Genomic DNA, 20,290 nt, shown 5'->3' on the forward strand with positions numbered 1-20,290 from the left:
TTGTATACATTTAAGCCTGCACTTCGACAGCGTTTAAAGATAAAACACTCATGTTTAAACACGGAGTCATCATACAAAGACGGCCACCGCATTGCTCGCTTTCAGATGCGCTCCTGCGGCCGCCTGGAACGCTCTTCCATCAGATATTAGGACTGGACCTATGCACTTTTAAATCATCATCATGTCGCTTGACAAACTCATTTCTTTAGAACTGCTTTTTGTTTTTAGTTTATTGTCCGCCACCCACACCACCAATTAGCCCGGTTGGCTACGTACGGTGCGAAATAAGTTCCACATACATACGTACGACACTCGTGACAAACACACAACCACACAGGTCCGCAGCTAATAATGTCGTGTACAGGCAGGGGGTTTGGTGGGGGGGGTCACGCGGGTTTGCACCGTACCTCCAACACGGACTTGCGCTCCGCGTGAACCTGCATGACGTTCTCGGCCCAGTCCATGAGGGACTCGCCGCGCGGAACCTTCACCCGCTCGTGCTTGAGCCGCCCCACGCGGAACTCGTTGGGGTCGTCGCGGCGCGCCGACGAGCTCACGCGCGTGCGGTCAACGGCCGACTCGCGCTTGTTCTGGATCCACACCACAGCCCTGCGCACAGCACGGCCGCCGCACGTCACTCACGGTCAACGCAGGCAATGCCGCCACGACACTCGCGCTCGCTCTGGATCCACGGCATGGCCCCACTCACCGCACCGCCATCGCCGCCGCACGTCACTCGCGGTCAACGCAGGCAACGCTGCCACGACACTCACGCTCGCTCTGGATCCACGGCGGAATCAGATTTAAAGGCTAAAACTGCCATCGCCCCAACCTATCTTTGAAGATAGCTAGACAGCACCATTAATATAAATCACGTTCTCGCACATGTTCTGCTACGCTCCGCAAAAGTATTTCTTGAGGGAACAAATATTTTTTTTCACAATTTAAGATGGGTGCGTTACAAATCATCGACGAGCGCATATCGTGTCTTAGTTATTGCGTGATATTTCCACACATGACGGTGTGTGGAGAAAAAGCAGCAGCATGTGGGTGGTCCGCAAAATGTCTGGAGGTTGAAAAGGGGTCCCCCGCACACGCAAAAAGGTTGGGAACTGCTCGGTCTCGAGAAAGACCACGAGATACCAATGTGACAGTCTAGTGCTGCCGTGGCCAATCCACCAGGCGCTGTGATCCATTTTGGCGAATCACAACAGGCTCTGCGATCCACCAGAAGGCTATGACCGACAAACACAAGACAAAGTACTATCGCCATCTATTGGTAGAAGTTATTATTTAGTTATTTTCATATACGAATTTTTAGTCGAGGATTATTTTTTACTTGGCAACGTTGTCAGCTTATGTTGAAGAGTTCCGTACAGATTTGCCCCGAGATCCACAAAAAATATTTCTTTATTTAGCAATCCACTTAATGGCCACTCCTGGTCTAGTGCAGGCGTCGGCAAGCTGTGGCTCCTTTTAAGGATTGCTTCGTGACGTTGTTGATGAAGCACCACCATCTCGCGCATTCACACGCACTGCAGCTCTTTAAATATAAAACGGGTTTTTTTTTTATACCGAATTCAAAACAAAATGTCTCTTCTTGTTATTTTGGTTGCCAACCCCCCTGGGCTAAGTGTATTAAGACCCCCATCACAGACAGGTCAATAACAATCTACCGTCTTGACTCGAAACTGACAGTGGTGGTAAAAGGGAACCTCCTCGAAGTCCCAGCATTGTGTGACCCCCCCGAGTCTGCACGACTACCAGCTTCGTGTAGCGGCGATGACACCACGAACGCGGGGAGGGGGGGGGCGAGCAGCTACTGCTGCGCACCACGACGCGGATCTCCGCGGGGCGACGGTGGGCCAAGCGCACTCGCCTCGACACGCCGAACGCGGTACACGTGAAGAAGAGCTGCCGCGTCTCGAAGGGGATGAGGAAGGGGCACTTGCTGGTCAGCTGCTCGCACCAGTCGGGCAACGCGCCGCTCGTTAGCGCCAGCGGCTCCTGCGGACAGAGACGGGCGGGCGGGTGAGACCGGCGGCCGGCTGACAAAGCGGGCGTGTAGCGATTCACCCGCTCCTCGACGCGACTCGGCGAACTGGTCACGGTCAAAGTCAACGTTTGATGTGTGAATTGATTTCGTCGCCTCGTCTGTACGGTGTGTTTCGTACATCGAGTGTTGATTGTTCTATCTGAACATTTGAAAAGGTGCAATGGATCATGTCAGCAACTTGGGTTAATGTGAAGACATGGCCAACAGATCATGATACACAGCCTACAGATCATGATACAGTCACAACATTGCGCTGTTATTTCTCAAGTTAAATCAAATATTTGTTGATTTAAAAACGGAATCAAATAATAAAGTCCCCAGACGATGTTACTTTGAACAGACCACTCACGGATTGCCCCGCACCTCCGATTAGCACGGTTGGCTACGAACGGCACAAAAGAAGTTCAATAAACACACATACGGATCGAGTAATTTCTGAAACCTCGCGTAATCGGTACTCATAAAGCCACCCTCTAAACACTAAGAAGTGCGATTTAAACACAATAAAAAAATTATAACAAAAAAATACTATTCACAACTTCAAACATTCACGTAAACAAAAATTTCAATAATTTTAATAATTGAAATTTTTTTCTATTTTTTTTTTTTTTACGAGAGGGATATTTTTTGCAATGAACAGAAACTAAAATAAAATGTACCTCATACTCTTAGGTTTTTTCGGTAAAGTCACGTAGGTAAAAAATAATAGTAAAAAATAATAATAAATGAAAATAAATCAATTAAATCACTAAAATGCACCTCCCTGCTCCAATGATATGGAGGGATTACTAATCCTTCTTGGCTGCTGGCCTCGAGCCAATGGTGGAAATTGCACATTGCTATGGCGGGACCCTCCTCTCTGTCAGGCGACAAATGTTGACGACTTCGCACAGAACAAACCGGGGGAGGGGGTGGGGGGGGGAGTGAATATCACGTACCTCGATTTGTTGCAATATTTTGGTCGTTAACTTCTTGCTCGCGAATTCTTCCGCAGACACGTTGAAGCTCTGGCCGAGACCTTCTGCGGAGACGAAACATTCCGTGAGAAACGAACGTGGACACATTTCTGGCACAGAAAAACAAAAGCCCCTGAACACGCGACGACGAAGCGCTGGCGCTCGCATTGGACGGCAAGAGATCGTCTGTTTAACACGTTGGCTTTGGTGACCAACATTATTAATGAGAAAGGTTTTCGGGTTAGATCGGGTAAGTAAAAATGTGTCGTAACCCACTACCACCCGACAGCCAGTAAGGTTTGTCGCGTAAACAAATTTGCCAGAATTCTGGCAAATGCCTACGTGACTTTACCGAACGAACCAAAGAGTATTAAATAATTTAGTTTTATTTGTATATTTGTTTTTGTGATTTGCTTACCTTTCCCCTACTAGACATCTTAAAGCTCATTGGATTCCTCCAGTGTAAATATTGATTCCGAAACTAAAATCACTCACGATGTGCACGATCTCCCTGCCTTCAATGCATCACACTGACCAGCACGGCGAAGTATGGTCAAACACCTCCCACGGTGCGAAATGGCCTTCATCCAGCAGTGGATTGACAAAGCACTGTACATGCACGTGTTTATTTGGAATTTTATTTATAAATCAAATACTTTTATGCTGACAGTCTGGCTGGGGCAAAGCCTCTCAGAAAAATCACTGAGTAATAATAATAAAAAAAATTCAATCTTACTTATTTATTTCTCCAGGAAAGCCACACTGAGTTGTAGGAGTCTCTTTCAGGAAGATCCTGCATTGGGTTTTTATTTTAAGACACTTTTAGCCAATTAACCGGAATAAAATCTAAACTAAAATAACTTTATCAATTATTTTATCGTGTTATAGTTAAATAACTATAACACAATCCCCCATACGGATGGGAACTGATGGAAATTAGTCCAACTGCTGTACTGCCTTCTCCTGGGGAGCCAGGGTGTGGTACCTCCTTGACACCCACAGGAAGGGATTTTCACATTTGTGTGACCGACCAGCCCTTGCTGCTGCCTCCACAGTGCTGGGTCACAGGCTACCACGTGCAGCAGCATAACAATCAATGCATGGCACACGAAGGAGTGATGTGGCCGGCACTGTGCCCGATCACCTTTGCCATTATCTTCCCACTGAACATTTTCTCCGGCCCACAGCCACGTGAGCCCGACTGCCTACAGCACAGACGTCACCGCAAGCGTCTCAGGCCGAACAAATCCGGTACTCGAGGGGAACATTCTGTCAGTTCAAGGGTCTCCCCTTTATGCTCGGGTCCACAAGCGTCTATTTTTATTCAATCAATGGACAAAGCCGGGGTGTGCGCGTGACATGTGGAAAGCTTGATTCAGCCCTTAGTAAGAAAGGAGGTCCATCCACCCCCATCCTGGCCACGGCGCCACATAGCCAGGTTTTCCGTGCCCGCCACGTGACGCTCACCCATGCCGTGGCTGCAGCTGGAGTAGGGGTCCTTGGCGATGCTGTAGAGAACTCGCAGGAGCTGCAGGACGTCCTCCACCGCGCACATGTTCTGACTAGAGCCAGCCTTGGCCTGAGGCTGCTCACAGGGAAGACTTAAGATCTGATTGTCGTGCAGCCGCACGGCGGGCTTGTGGGACGCAGGGCACGTCCTGTACGTCTGCCCACAAAACTCCTAGAACGGAGAGAAACGTCACAAGTCGGGCGGGCGGTCATCCCTCAATGCCGCACGACACCGCCTTGATCGCCTTTCGCGAGCGCCACTCGTCAACACGGCTGCAGCAAGCTGTGGAGCGCCGGTGCGACTATTGGGCGCCTCTTAACCCTTTGGACGCAGCCCTTCGTGCGAGAGACCTGGAACTATACCTTGTACAAGACGGTTATCGTTTCATGACATAAAGCAATTGATAAGTCATCATTTCTGAGTGAATGCACATTGCTGCCGTGTACAGCTCTTCCAGACCTGACCACCGAAAGCACGTGCAACAATATTTCAGCGCTGCATGCGAGAGGTTAAAAACAGGCTTGGCGCACGACAAAAGCCATCGGGGGGGGGCAGTGCCACTGTTTGCACACTGCGCCACCAGGTGACCAGGGAGGGCGCAGAGCAGGTTCAGACGGCGCTCGCCACCGACGGTTACCCGTGGCCGGGAACCGAACCCAGGTTGGTGGATTAGAGGGACGGCGTGCGAACCGATGTACTACCGCCGTGCGCACGCAAAAGGCACAATGGGGCAAAGGTTGCCCACCGGTCAGCAGCTTTAACGATGCGAGCGAGGAATGGCACGAAGCATGCGTCAGCATTGTCACCCAGCACACCTTGACATTACTAAAGCGTTGAATGAAACCGTTTATAAAAAACTATAACCTATTTTTATTTGACCAGGTAAAGCCCACTGAGCTATGTAGCTCTTTTCCAGAAGTGAACTGGCCACAAACAATAGAGCAATCCAGTGGCTTATCATCACGTGCAAATTGACAGCAGCCAAATATCCAGCACGCATGTTGATTCTAAATGCAGAGGGGAAAAACTGGAGGACCCGGAGAGAAATCCACGCAACCACAGGGAGAACATGCAAACTCCAAATATACAACAGGCAATCAGGTTCGGGATGGAACCCACAGCCTGCATACCAGACGAGGTAGTTAACATCTCACCACCATGGTGCCCCTATTAGGACGGCGTAACAAATAGGGGAAGGGGGGCACCCGTGTGTCAGTGGGACTGGCAGTAAGAAGTGCTTGTTTAGGGGAAGGCACTGTGAGGGTTTTGGAGGGGGGAGGGGGGTAGGAAGCTAGAGCAAAGAGAAGCAAGAGGGATGGTTTGGTGAGGGTATGCTCAAGGATTTCGCAGAGACAATCATAGGAGGAGGACCCGGGACTTGGAACAGGGTGAGGGGATTTGGCGGTGTGAACACGGTGCTTTGCGGTAGGGAATTCCAGACGGTGGGTGGGGGGGCAGTTGTGGAGAAGCAGCAACTTCCCGTTGAGGAGCAGAGGCTGACCGATGGTTTCGGTCAACCTCTGCATTTCACAGGTCCCGACACGCGCTCGGCTGAAGATGACCAAGCAGGGTCGCTCGTTGACGCGACCCAAGGTGCAACCCGGCTCGATTACGATAATTTGATCTTTTCTTTGTTTGTTTTTTTGCTTTTATACCCCGAATCCAGTAGATTCTGATTGCACCACTGGCATCACAACATGACATGGGACAAAGACAGGTTTCATTTGGAGCTCTTGCGCAGAGGGGGATTTTCTGTGGTAAAACGACCGACCGTCATGAAACGATCTCCGGACGTGACGTTTACACACCTTTTAAAGTTCCGAACACAGACAAATTGCCTCTCTTATTCACATTAGTTGGCACCAGGGCTTAATTTCAGGTTGGGTGTGTCTGGGTCAGCGAGCCAGAACAAAATTCCCTTTCACCAGGCACAGCGCGTCGAGTTTGCCTCTCGCTCTGGACGGCGGCTCCTAGTCACATGCCTACTCCTGTCGACTCGTGATCCGGAACAACATTTAGTGAGAAATTAAGCCCTGGGTGAGACATCGGCATTTATTCCAGTGCAAGAGGTGCGCTCGCCACATAGCAAATGAAACCTGACGTTTCCTCTTCTTGCTAACAACAAAGCCTACAGCTCGTGTCGTGCGACCCCCGGGCAAACACACACAGCTACGTTTACGTACAAGAATGTATTTACAAGAGCTGGAGCCGTTTGTTTTATTTACGTCGCTTCTAGCTTTAGACGTTATTAAATAAAGGACACGGTAGTCTTTTCATACCTTGTACGCAGAAATTAGCTGCGAGCAATTTCGGTTCTTTCGAATGTTCTTGCTTGCACCTGTTAACTTCCACGTCCGTAAAAAATGAGTGTCACAACTTTTCTGCAAGAACGTTATGAGTTCGTTTTTGGGAAGGTGATCAGTGCCCAGATAGCGCTCCACATATTCCACAGACCAGCAACCCTACGGGGGAAGACAACAATAACAGGCAACAACACGGCAAGAGTTGACAGCTGCTGTCAAGGGCTGGGGATGGAAAGGGAACTCTGCACCAGGAGAGGAACCACCCCCCTTGGTTTGGCGCTGAGAGGATGGACACTGCTGATGCTGCTGCACCTTCTACTCCTGCTATGTAAATATGCTGACCTTCTTTCACACCGTACTAAGCCAACCGTGCTAATCGGAGGTGAGAGCTACTACCACTCCTATGCAGTGTGGGCGAAATGCTCCCACGCATCACTTGACTTCCGGACCACCGCTCGTGAACGCTATCAATCGCGCCAGGCCGGCAGCGTGTGCCATAACCTGGCGGTTTTTCACAACACCTAAAGGTCAAAGGGCACCGAGCCACAAGACCCCCTCTCGTGCGTTACTTTCGTTATCTTGCGTCTTGGCTTATTTCTTAGAGACGAGCCGGCTTTTTGCTGTATCTGGTCAGCGGTAATATTCCGCGTGCATGTACACGTCTCTGCTGTGCGGAGGATTTCGCGTCCACAAGGTACACCGCGCGAATACCGATATCAAAAAAAAGCTGTCCAAGATGCATGAAATTGATCATAATTAATCGGGGACCAACAGGTTTGTGGGTGGGTGAGCGGGTTGGGGGGGAGGGGGGCAATGGAGGAGGGGTGGGACTGACGGGGGAGTGGGCAGGGCCAGAGGGAAGTGGGCGGGACCAACAGAAAGTGGGTGGGGCCAAGAGGAGAAGGGGCGACGCCTGCTTCCAAAATCACGTGCAGGGGTTCGCACAGTGTGTGTGTGTGCACGCATATCACCGGTGACGATTATCTGAACCGGTCCTGGGCCTCCCCTAGGTCGACTCAGCCTCAAATGAGTACCTGGTGCAATGTGTAAACATCGCCACTCGGGAGACAAAGGCGGTCGGGCGTGGTGCTGGCCACCCACCCCCTCGTGTACCGTGCCGGCCTTCATAGGTGCTCGCTAACAGCACTTGCCCCTACAGTCCGTTACAGGCTACACGGGGGATCATTGTTGTCACGTCTGCGAGACGGCAGAGAGAGTCAAAGTTGTGTGATAATGGCTGTATCGGGCAACAAATACTAAACCATTCTATTTTACCAGGTAAAGCCCACCGAGCTAAAAGCTATTTTTCTGAGGCGACCTGGCCACACACGATTGCTCATCGTAGTGGCTTCATCATCATGTGTGGGAATTGATGGCAACAGCCAAAACAATCCAAGCGCATGTTTTTAAATGTTAGACGCCAAAACTGTGCAAAATCCATGTGACCACCACAGGGAGGGAGAGAACATGCGATCTCCATATATACATAGGCATCGTCTGGGTATGGGATCGAACCAACGAACTTCTGCGTACCAGGTGAAGAAGATAACATCTCAGCACCTGCCTGACTTTATGAGCGGTAAACCATCGTTCGGTGGGGAGCGACACCGACGATCAAAAACAGCTGTGCGCCAGTGTGGCATTAAGAGATGAGGTTGGTGGATTGCGAGATGTTTGGGATCGATGGATCTCAAAAGAGATGGGAGATGGTGGGACACTTAAGAGAGATGGTGTAAATGTTCTGTGTATTACTAATACCACCAGCACCACCAAGATGAACACCAGAACTAAAATGTATATGTTGTATAGCATACCTCTATGCTATACTGTACACAAAGACAAATATCCCCTATATAGCCTTTTAACAGACTGCTGGAGCAAGTGCGGTTAAGCAAGCATCTATGAGTGGGGAGCGGCAGTGAAGTGGTTAGCGCTCTGCACTGCGAACCCGCGCTTTGAGTTAGATTCCCACTCACGAGCAATAACAGCGACGAATAGTTGAAATGGTCCTGGCCCCTCCCCGAGGTCGACTCAGCCTTAAATGAATACCTGGTGTGTTGTGTAACAAAGGCTGTGGTGTTGGCCACCCACTCCCGTGTACTGTGTCATCCTTTAAAGAGGCTCACTATACGGCATATGAACACATACACACCAACATCTACTTGCTTCCCTACGCTTGCGAAAAACTTGGATCCCTTTAGAGGAAATGGTGTACCAGCTTTAAACATTGAGGCTGGCCTGCCTACGATCCATCCAGGGTTCAAAGATGCTGGATTGTACAAAGAGCTACGAGATTGTCAAAAGATCTGGACAGTCCAATCAGTGAGGTCCTCCAAGAGGTGAGGCTCCGTTGACTGGGTCACGTATCCCGCATGCCCCAAGTAGCTTCTGTTTGGCCGAACGGAAGGGGCAAGAGAAAAGATGGGCTGATGTGGTTACGGGAGGATTTGGAGTTGATTGGACTTTCCGAAGACCGGTACGAGGAGTGTCAGGATCGGCCTCTGTGGAGGAGGCTCGTGAAGGACGCTGCCACTGGGCAGTTGGAGGCAGCCAAACCTCCAACAAGAAAGTAGGGCAGAGGAGCAAAGCTCGCAACGAGCGGAGCGCAAGGTGGTAAATTCGGAAGCACAGGTCATGCCATCCGATAGTCATCTCGGTCATTCAACCCATAACACCTGGGTCTGTTCCATAAATCCCGCGAGCCTTCGACACTTCACACGGCCTCCAACAGCAGCTAGCCTGGCACAGTTCCTGTAAAGATGTCACCGTCGCTTGGTGGCGAATGGCAGCTGGTGTTGCGTAAAGTACGTGTGCGCATGGCAGCACGTGTCAGCACGTGTCTGCCCGTGTACGTGTAAAAAGGAGACAAAGGCGGTCAAGCGTGGTGTTGGCCACTCGCCCCCTCGTGTTCTTTTCCAGCATTCATAGGTGCTCGCGAACAGCACTTGCCCCAACAGTCTGTTAAGGCTATACGAGGGATCTTTGTCTCTGTGCGTATATACGTCCGTATAAACGCATCTCAGACAGCGCGTGCATCGACCGGCGTATCGACGCGCAGACGGCGCGAGCCGAGGAGTGCGCGGACGGCAAATCCACCGGGCGGGAGGATGGCCAAAGGTGGGGGGTGGAGGAAGGAAAGGGGTGCAAGAGTGGCACACTTCGGTGAAAGTTCAACTCGGCCTGCAAAGTCATCAGTGTCCACGAGCACGCTTGGCGGCCCGTGCCGAGAGGGGGGCGAGGAACAGGAGCCCGCGTGACGTCACGCGGCATGCCGCAGCTGCCTTGTAAAGCAAACACAGGACACGCGCCAGCACGTGGCTACTCACGGATTTGTCCTCGTCGTCCTTGTCTTTGTTCGACGTTTTGAGTTCGCTGTACACGATCCTTCACGTCACGATGAGCGGAGGCGGGGGGGGGAAGAAACCACACCTACGATTAGCACGGTTGGCTACGTACGGTGCAAAATAAGTAAATAAGTTTAACTTACATACACCGAAAGACCCAAAGACTATGAACATTACATACATTTGAATATATCACGATAATAAGTATAATAAATTACAGCAACTTTCTACAAGGTACTCAAATCGCTTTACATCACAAAATAAGTCAATATAACGCTGGCGATGGGAAGAAGCCAAGAGGAGTCAAAGTGAATTTACGAACGCGGCTCTCGTTTGTTCGTGGAAATACCCAATGGGCGTGGCCACACCGTGTGTGTAAGATACCGAGTACAACTTTAGCGTGCAGACGCATTCCTGCTGGACATCCGTGAATAATAAAGAGCTTCACAACTCATAAGATTCCCCCAGTCCGAATAAAGATTTTGACTGCGATGTCACTATCACACGAGTTATGCGCCGTGCTCGTTGTATTGTGCCCTCCCGTGTACACAATGTGACTTGGTTTTGCGGTTGTTGATATAAGGCCCTGCGCGCTGCTGCTATTGCTGCCTACGAACAGCGGCCCTCTGTTTGCTCGCGATTCTTAATCGCTGCGGGGGATCTTTTGTTAAGCCGGAGCAGGAAGCCTTACTAGGTGATAATAAACGATGACAAACCATGTAAGTGACGGATCATATAAATATTGGTAGTTTCTGTGAGACTTCTAGGCTGTGAGCGGTGGCCCAGGGATGGGTTCATCAACCCGTCTGTCTGTGCGGACCGTTGCCACCCCCCCCCCCCCTCATACGCGTCGCGAGTTTACTCCGCGTATTCTGGCATCCTCTCCACAGGCATTGAAGATAAACCCTTCCGAAAAAGCATCTTGGATCCCAGTGAGGCTTTGCTGCACGATCTATTTTGCTATTATTGACAACTCCAATGGCAGTTTTGAGCTAGTGGCATTAAAGCTACGCCACCGGCGCCACCCGACCGGCCGCCTTGCCACGCTCTCGAGTGGTGGAAACGGGCGTTCTCGCCCAAGTCGACACGTACGTGTACGTGGGCTCCCAGATGCGTTTGAGTTTTTCCGTTTTGACGTCGCCGTTGCTCGTCTGCTCCAGCAACTTCTGGACACAGGCAAAGATGGTGGCTTTGGGAGACGAGAAGGGTAGGTCAATATCCTGGGTTGTTCCCAGGCCCGAGGCTTTCAAAGTGATGGCTAGCTGTGGAGACGAGCTCGATTCCATCTCCTCGATCAGCTCGGAGTGCGGCGTGCCTGTAAACGACAAACGAAGGGAGTTGTGGTGACGGCTTCGACACCTCGCGTACGTCACACACGCTCAACGCCGATGACCAAAATCACCCGGAACGCGTCCGATCTCGACAGATCTGGGAAGCGAGGCAGGCTTTGATGGGCGCCCACCACACACATTGAGCAGGTGCCGTAGGCTGCTATGGTGCTACGCTGTCAGCAGGGGGCTGTGCGGCAAAATTCATTGCTGTCCACTACTATGCCCCAACGTCTACGATCCCATCATCTGCCAGGATAAGGCAAGGTCAAATAACCCCCGCATCCTGCACGGCATGGGGAGGCCCTCATCCAGCAGTGGACTGACAAAAGGGGCTGTCAGTGTACATTCTCAATTCCATTGTACGTCTCTAGAAGCCTTCAATATATCATCCACGAGACCAAAAATCGTGCGCATGGCGCTATCACCGCTCCCGCACGATACAACAACTGTGAATACCTTCGTCGTGAGGCTAGGGTATTATCACCTCTGTGCGGCATGAAACTCAATTGGCCATCGCAGTGTGGGCCAGCATTCATCATCGCCGGCGGCCCTTAACCTGGGGCATGAAATCCACATTTATATGGCGGGCATAATAAGGGAGATCAGTATCGAGTCGATCTGCAACCAACATTTTTACATGCGGCCGTTCGTTTGACCGAGTCCAGGTTCCCTAATCACAGCTCCACCCGGCTGCACAATTCGTCCAGGCCAAACAATCCCAAGGCTGGATTTGTGGCACAGCTGTTAGCGGCAATGCGCTACAAATCAGGCCACCCGAGTTGGATTCCTGCCCATTGACTGTCCACCAACGACGAGTGACACCTGAACCGGTCCTGGCTACCCCCCCGCCACCGACTCCTCAACCTTCATCAACCCGCACTGGTCGGGTTGGTGAAAGTGTGGGGGGGGGGGGGGGAGGGTGCCCAGAACATGAGCGGACACGACGAGGTGAGGCCTCCTTCATCCAGCAGTGTTTTACCAACGGCCTCTAAACTATTATTACGACAGTAATTCCCAGGTTTACGTCATGGGGTGATGTGTTCCTGAAAAGTGCGGACGAATATCGAAACGACGTCAATCGAAGGCCATTGACAGGGGAGTGGGTGGAGGCGAAGGCCGAGGAGGTGACGGATACGAGAAAGGACAGATGATGATGTTGTCGGCGACAGAAGTGTGGGTTGAGGCGACGCAAATCAGGTAGTCGTATTATTTCTTTAGAACTACTTTGTTTGTTTAGTTTGTCGTCCTTCCCCCGCACCGCCGATTCGCACGGATGGCTCCATACGGTGCGAAAGAAGTTCAACATAAATAGGTACATACAGTAAAGTGACGTTATTTGCAAAACGACGTAAAAGGGGGAGACGTAAATCGGGGTATTACTGTATTGTCACCCTTACACAGGTCTAGATTGCACTGCGTCTGCGTTGGTTACCTGGAGGTGGGATTTCAAGATCCGTGGTTTGCTGAACGTTGGTGCGACCAGGCCTTGGATCAAAGGCCGGAACGAGGGCGGAGAACTGTCGCTTCAGGACAAAGTCGTCATCCCACATGCGTCTGCGTCCGCTCCGCACCTCATATTCCTCCTCCTCCTAAAAACGAAACGGAGATGAGAATCTCACCGCTACAGACGGAACCGCTCAACAAGGTTTATTCATATTCTTTGGGTCTTTCGGTAAAGTCAAGTAGATAGGTTCAAAGAAATAAAAAAAATAACAAATATTTATTTTAACCTATCTATGTGACTTTAACCGAAAGACCAAAGAATATGAATTCCTGCAGTCACGAAAACTTTAAGTCAAGATTTAAGGTTTATTCAGAATGTTGTAAACAGCCAAGCGCTTTCGTTATCATCATCACGATCCATGAGCAGATAGCGCGTAAAAGTGTCCACTGTACATTTCGTCATTTGTTTCCACTTTCCTCGGTCTTGTGCCAATGTGCTCAAGTAGTGCCACATCTTTCTGGCACCAATCTCTCGTGTCGCTTTTCAAGAGAGTATCTGTAAGGTGTTCCCCGTCTTTTCGTTATCACCCAAAGTCAAAGTATCCCTCCACTCGGTGATACAAATAGGGCAAGCTCACATCGTCGTGTTACAGCCCTGGGAGCTGGTGGTGGAAATTCCGCATTGCCATGTCAGAGGCCTGTCTGTTGACTACTTTAATGGTGGCAGTTATTTATCGATCCCAGATAAAAACAAAGTGCCCTTTTATTATCACTATACTGCTATTGACATCTCCATTCGATATGGCAAGTGTCAGACTTTACTTGGTAATTAACATCTTAATGGGGAGACAAAGTTTTACATAACGAGCATAACACAGTTCTCATCTATATTTTTCGCCCTGAGGCAGCGGTGGTAAATCTACATTCCCATGACGGGGTGAAAGGGGGGAGAAGCTACTCCACAGGTCAATCGTTGCCATCTCACAAAGTGGTTCACTATTTGATGAACCACAAAGGTAATGATGAAGATGACGATGGTAACGAGCCCTCAACGAGGATTTCAACTCGCGACCTTCAGATTATTCGTGAACTCTTAAACCACAACGCCACCTGGCTGGGACCGCATTTTGATGCGACACTAAAATATAAAACGCACCATGACCTCTTCGAACTCCTGGTCTTCACGATTCTCGTCCTCATTCTCATCGTCCTCCTCGTCTGGCTCTGGCAAATCATCCTCGTCCTCTAACTCGGCAAGCAGCGTGCCTGCACGGCAGCTGTCCAAAAAGTCTGCGGGCGGCGGGGGAGGGGGGAAAGCGGACAGGAACGCACACGGTGCGGTAAAGCACACGCGCAGTTTACCTTGAACGTGTGCGATGATATCACAGCGTCGTTACACAGTCGCTCGCAAGCCATGTCAGCACATCACTATATACATATATCTATATTGAAAAATATAGGAACATTTTAGTTTTACCAGTCTCTTCCCCACCCGTCTCTCATTCTCTCCCCCCTCTCTCTCTCTCCGTCACACGCACAACACACATTAATCTCTCGTACAGCCCGCACAAAGGCTGCTGGGCTAAGCGCCGTTAGACTGCACGTCTCGAAGCAGGAACGGCACCGTGAGGGGAAGGTGATGTGGCCAGCACCACAAGCTGCCGGCTTTGTCTCCCCCAGCGCTGACGTTTAACACGCCGCATCGGGTACTCATGTAAGGCTGAATTAATCTAGGGGAGAGTCCCAGGAGACGGTTCTGATACGGTGGCCAGGAGTGAACCACACGCACGCACCCACCCACCTACTCGGGCACGCACACACACAGGCAGCCTCGGGCACCCACCCACCTACACAGGTATGCACACACACAGACTCATGCACGCACCCGCAAAAAGCGACAACAGACATATAGGAACAAGTGGCTGGTTGCATGAAAGACCTTAAGTGATTTGTATCACTAACCCGGCACTGCTGTATGCCTTTGGTGTTTAATTAACCACAGTAATATTACTACACGCCGTCTGCTGGACAGCGGACGTTAAAAATCCCTTGACGTCGGAGCAGGCCATTGCGTGGCTGGCCTCACGGTCCAAATTTGCCAAAATTCGAAAAATCGCCCGACAGAAATCACTGCCCCCTCCCTTCCCTCCTGGCAGCCTGTTGATTGCAGGCCTGGCACTGAGCCGCCTTGTCGCCGCACAGGGACAGCTGACACCCTTTAAACGTTTGAGAATGCGATTTCAAGGTGTTTTTGAGTCCCTTCGGCATTTTAGCGAGCGGCGTGTAGTACATTGTCAGGTTATTTTATATTGTCACTTTATTTATTTACTTCTTCCTCGATTTGCATTTCCATGGCAACGTGGTTGTCACGAGACGAGGGATTTCCGCTCCGAATTCTCACGGTAAGCAGGGGGGCAGCACACCGTGTCGGAGAGCGGCCCCAAAAGATGAGACCACAGAACTACGAGAGAGGTACATTTTTACGGGCCTCTATAACCACACCAGCGCGTGACCTTTCACATGCCCCACATATTTAATGTTGATCAAACAAACCAAATTCCTTCATTCCTCAGCAGTGGAATATTCCAAATTTAATACGTGGAGTCATTGAGTGACATTGCTGAGACCATTAATTCTAAACATTTGGCCAGCTATGAAATTAAACACAAAGGTGGAGTTTCACTTCAGGTATTTATGCAAACAGCCACGCATTTGGCGAATATTGTGACATCAAACTCATCCGGCAAGCAACACTGCGGTTACAGCACTCGACTCACAATAACAAGGTTATAAGTTCAAATCCTGGGTCAGGGGTCGACTACATACAACATCCCTCCGAGGTCGATAGAATGAGTACCACCATTTACAAGGTCAACAGAAGTTGTTTTATGTAAAGACCGGCCCCTGTCAAGGGAATGTGTAATTTCCACCACTGCCTCAGGGCCACACAAATCGAAACTAATGTCACCGGCGTATGTCACTTGAGCAGGAAGACACTCTGACTTCATGATAAATCCCGGCGAGTGTTGGCTCGTCCAAGGGAGTGATATCTCAACGCAAATCCAAGCACGACTAGTGGCTCGCGGAAAATCGCGTTGCCGTTTTTGTCCGGGCGTGAATCTCAGGTCGCACACGCAACAACGGGCAAGGCACATTTTTGAAAATCTAGATTGAAAACGCATTTCTTTAGAACTGCTTTTTCTGTTTTGTTTAGTGTCCTTCTCCCGCACCTCCGATGAGCACGGTTAGCTACGTACGGTGCGAAAGAAGCTCAACATGCATACATACTTCAAATGAGCACACTCGTAATCGGAGTCGAAGGGGCCACGTTTGTCCATAGCCACGAGAGGCCAACAGAGAAACTATGCCGGATCAACGCAAAAGTTTTTTTGTTGCGCAACATTAAGCAGAGACCTATGGGAAAATAAACCGGGAACGTGCCCAATAGCGTCAGATCGAAGCAGCTAAGCGGGTTTGAGCCTGCTACCGCACTCGGATGGGCGGCCACCACGCAACGGCAGGTTGCTTCTCACAGCAGGCGGCGGCTTTGAGAGCCGAGCTACGTTGTGGGACACGGAAGACGTCACAGAAAAAAGCTATTGCTGCGCTGTACTTACACGCTACCCTGTCTGCGCAACTGCCTTCACCAAATCCGCACTGCCCAGTGTTTGGTGAGGTATGGTTAAACAAATCTCTGCCCCCCCACCCACCCATGCCCGACACAGTATGTGGTGACCTTCATCCGGAAACGGACCGACAGTTTAGTGGTGGAATGTGCGACGGCTGCGTTCGCTGCGCTTGAGCGGAGACCACGACATTAATTCCGTTGGTGTTTGTCTGTGCCGGAATTTCGCATGGAATTCATTGAGCTGCTCACTGGGAGAGCCTGACCATTGCGGAGACAGACCCGGCACAAACGAGTCTGTACACCTTGTAAGCCCGTATAGTCAGGGCATCTCATAAACGAAACGATATTACTTTCAACAAAATCTTGTATCCGACAAGAGTGATCATCACATTTGTTAGGAAATTAAAGTCAATGACGATGACAATCGCCAAGCTACTCAAAGGTCAAAGTGTCTCTCGGCTCAAACGTGCAATGGAAGCAGCCCATTCCACATTCCTATGGAAGGGGCCAGTGACTCCATAGGACAACCACTTGCCAACTGGTTACCGGCGACCCAAAAATATCAGACGGTACCTGTTTCAACGAATAGCTGTGGCAATGTTGCATAAAATCCAACAGCGATTGAAGCAGTAATTCAATTTTAAAAACCCTTCCTGCTCACCATTACGATTACAATTATAACACTATATACCAAAAGCTCAAAGCTGTCCTACACACAAGTACTTTCAATTCAATCGAACCTGTGTGCATCCATCAGCGTTGCAGAGTTATCATTTATCACGATATGATATCAAGTTTCAAGATGCCAGGATTATCGTTGTCAGTTTCCCAAAACTTTGTGATTCACTATTTTTGTTACCGCAGTGTTTTTGTGCTTTGCTGGACTTCCAACAAAGAATTAGAGAACCCTTAAAAGTTTTTCGATTGCAGTTCGCTCAACGTAATCCTGCCCAAAGCATTCTAATTGATGCAAATGCAGCGCCGGTAAAGGCGGTAACAAACACGTAATTATTTCAGAGAATTGGCTAAGAATTTGACGACGCCAATCTCCAATTGCTCCAGCGTATATTAAAAACGTTAGAAAAACGCTAATCTAACGGGTAACAAGCAAGTATCCATCCAGCCGGGGTGCCTCTGGTGACTCTCACGTGGGCAAAAGTTTACAAGTTCCCATCCCAGTTAAAGTTCTCCCTGCTCAAGAATACAAACGGGGGCACCGCCCCATCCATCCATCCTATCGGTGGTTGGTTGGTCCTGAACTGGTGGTGGAAATCCACATTCCCGCAAAGTGACTTCGCTTCGGCCAAGTGGTACTCGTTTGTTAAGACTCCGGAAGAGGGTGAGAGATCATGATGGTGGTGGGCCAAGTTGACCCGTAACCGGGATTTGAACTTGCAACCTTCCCATCACTGAATTGAAAGGGGAACGATTTTAAAATGCACAGTGAGAACATTGCATGGAAGTGCTTTCACCGCCGCACGAGGGTTAAGGCAGCGGTGGGCTCAAGCGAACCGCCGAGCTGTGAAGATGTCACATCTCCGTAGTCATCTGCCGCTTACATTTAGCAGTATTTTATCGATGCCAACACTCGCTGCCATTTGAGCAAAAATTATCGGTTAAATTCACCTTAAGTGCTTAATGCTAAGTAGTAATTGTGAAATCATACAGATTACGTTGCGTGCGGGATTAAAGTGAATTATACCGCCTCGAGCAATCGTTAATCGCGGCGATCACTTTTCAAGAGCAATGATCCCAATACTGGCGATGTAAAATTAAAACACAATGAAGTCTGAAGCATGTGGATGCACCACCTTCAGTGGGTAGAGTAACGTTAAACTTCACGTCAGTTCGATATCGTGTGCATCGCGGCACACACGTGCATTACAGTGAAGGCGGAATTGAAGCTTTAATCTTTGGTTTTAGTGATGAATGGGTCAATAGAGTTTAAACCAAGCAGCACGGGGCCGGAGCTCATCTCCAAATGACGACCCTGAGCCAACGGTGGAAGATCCACATTCCCATGGCGGGGAGCCAGTCATGCCATGGTACAACAACCACTGTTTGACTTCCAACCAAAGTGGTACTTGGACTTTAAGCAACCCCGGAGGGCCGACGTTGGTGAGTTGGCCCAATCGATCGGGACTCGCAACATCTTTAATACTAATAAAAATGCCAATTGTTTACTCAGGAAAGTCTCAGAGTCCCAAGACAATTTGTCAGGAGGGTCCTGCAAGTGGAATGTTTGGCCAGTATCATTAAGGAGCGTTTGGCTTTGCGTGGGATGATAACCGGAGAATCCGGAGATAAACCAAGCATGCGTACGTGGGGATTGACACTCCAGTACTGCCATCTCCTGGCCACCTCGCGGCCCTACAAACTACAACACCTGGTAAGCGCTGGTGGTCACCCATCCAAGCGCAGGCTCAAACCCAGCTTAGCTTTGTGAGATCCGACGAGATCACGTGCAAATCAGGGCGATCGGTTAAGTATGCTCTTAAGCAGGAGCGCCTACGAACTGGCACACGGCATTGGAAGAGAAGGCAATGTGGTTTTGTATCGGGTACCAACAGGAGAGAGAGAGGTAATATAAAGAGAGTAGGTGTATCGATCCTAGACGGAGCCTACCATATAGCGAAAATTCGGCTTCCTGACCTGTGTCGCTCTCACTAGAGGTGGTGGACGTCAAACTTGTCGTCAGCGTGTTACTGAGCGACTGGCTGACTGACAAACCTGTGGGCGCAGCCGTTACATTACTGCTGCTCGTCACGCTAGTGGTGGACAGCGTCACAGTGGACGTTGTGCCCGCAGCAGTTAAATTTGGAAAGCTCTGGGCTCCGCTAAGGGGAGAAGCTGCAAGAGAAGGAGAACACAAAAAATACGTGTTTACACGGGCTCGCGTCACGCCACGCGCTCTCGACACAAAACCAACTCGGCGGCAGTGCGACATCACCGATTTAAAAATCGACTCGCGCAAGCGGACGAACGGGGGGGTGGGGGTGCGCGCCCCCAACCGGCCACCATTAAAAAAGAAAAAAGTATTCACGAGCGATTAAACTACGTGCAGGCGTCGTCACCCTTGAGGCTAACAAACAAGACGGGACGAGTCAGAACGCACGAGGACAAGACGATCAGCAAACGAGGCAAAAAAATTATCAAAATCTTGCAATCATGACATCGAGTCGCGGTGGCGGACAGGGGTGGCAAATCATGACAATGCCCGCAAGAGTGATTAAATATATTACCGACGTGGCCCTTAAACGTTCAAACAGATTACAAGTCACCAGAGTGTCTCCTTGCTCAAGCAAGCAAAGGGGGTTATCAGCAGGCACTAAGTCTGTGGTGGAAATTCCACATTCGCCAAGGCAGGAGCCGGTATATATGTATGGAAAATAACCACTGTTGACTTCACACAAAGCGGAACTCATTTTAGGGTCCCACAAGAGATTCCCCATCAGGATTTGAACTCTCATCTTTCCTATTTGAGTAAGTGGTATACACGCATATAGATTTCCATAATCACCACGTACATACAATCACATTTAGTCACAGCGTCACTCCGATCAAACAAGCACAGCGCAGCACTCATTTCCACAGGTGACCCTGAGCCTGTGGGGACAATTCCACATTCCCACGGGTGAGGGCCAGTCTCTCCGCAGACTGACGACCACTGTTGACTTCCCGCATTGTAGCACTCATTTTATAGACCCACCCCCCCCACC

The 20,290-nt window shown here is 50.0% G+C and overlaps 1 protein-coding gene across 15 annotated transcripts in view; it reads right to left on the reverse strand.

Moving 5' to 3' along the window:
- HECTD1 (HECT domain E3 ubiquitin protein ligase 1) overlaps nucleotides 1–20,290 on the reverse strand; it is an 87,246-nt gene that overhangs the window by 13,850 nt on the left and 53,106 nt on the right. For 8 of the 15 annotated variants that reach the window (XM_078602573.1, XM_078602569.1, XM_078602568.1 and 5 more), the window contains 10 exons: nucleotides 19,197–19,421; nucleotides 14,100–14,233; nucleotides 12,933–13,089; nucleotides 11,262–11,484; nucleotides 10,152–10,209; nucleotides 6,802–6,984; nucleotides 4,480–4,693; nucleotides 2,995–3,077; nucleotides 1,880–2,007; nucleotides 408–609 (listed from right to left, as the gene is read on the reverse strand). In XM_078602573.1, the coding sequence (XP_078458699.1) occupies nucleotides 408–609; nucleotides 1,880–2,007; nucleotides 2,995–3,077; nucleotides 4,480–4,693; nucleotides 6,802–6,984; nucleotides 10,152–10,209; nucleotides 11,262–11,484; nucleotides 12,933–13,089; nucleotides 14,100–14,233; nucleotides 19,197–19,421 (1,607 nt within the window). The remainder of the gene's footprint in view (nucleotides 1–407; nucleotides 610–1,879; nucleotides 2,008–2,994; nucleotides 3,078–4,479; nucleotides 4,694–6,801; nucleotides 6,985–10,151; nucleotides 10,210–11,261; nucleotides 11,485–12,932; nucleotides 13,090–14,099; nucleotides 14,234–19,196; nucleotides 19,422–20,290) is intronic. The other 7 variants (XM_078602572.1, XM_078602581.1, XM_078602576.1 and 4 more) reach the window with 6 other exon arrangements.

The sequence above is a fragment of the Lampetra planeri genome, chromosome 18 (assembly GCF_965212315.1).
Source record: "Lampetra planeri chromosome 18, kcLamPlan1.2.h2, whole genome shotgun sequence".
Classification (NCBI taxonomy): domain Eukaryota; kingdom Metazoa; phylum Chordata; class Hyperoartia; order Petromyzontiformes; family Petromyzontidae; genus Lampetra; species Lampetra planeri.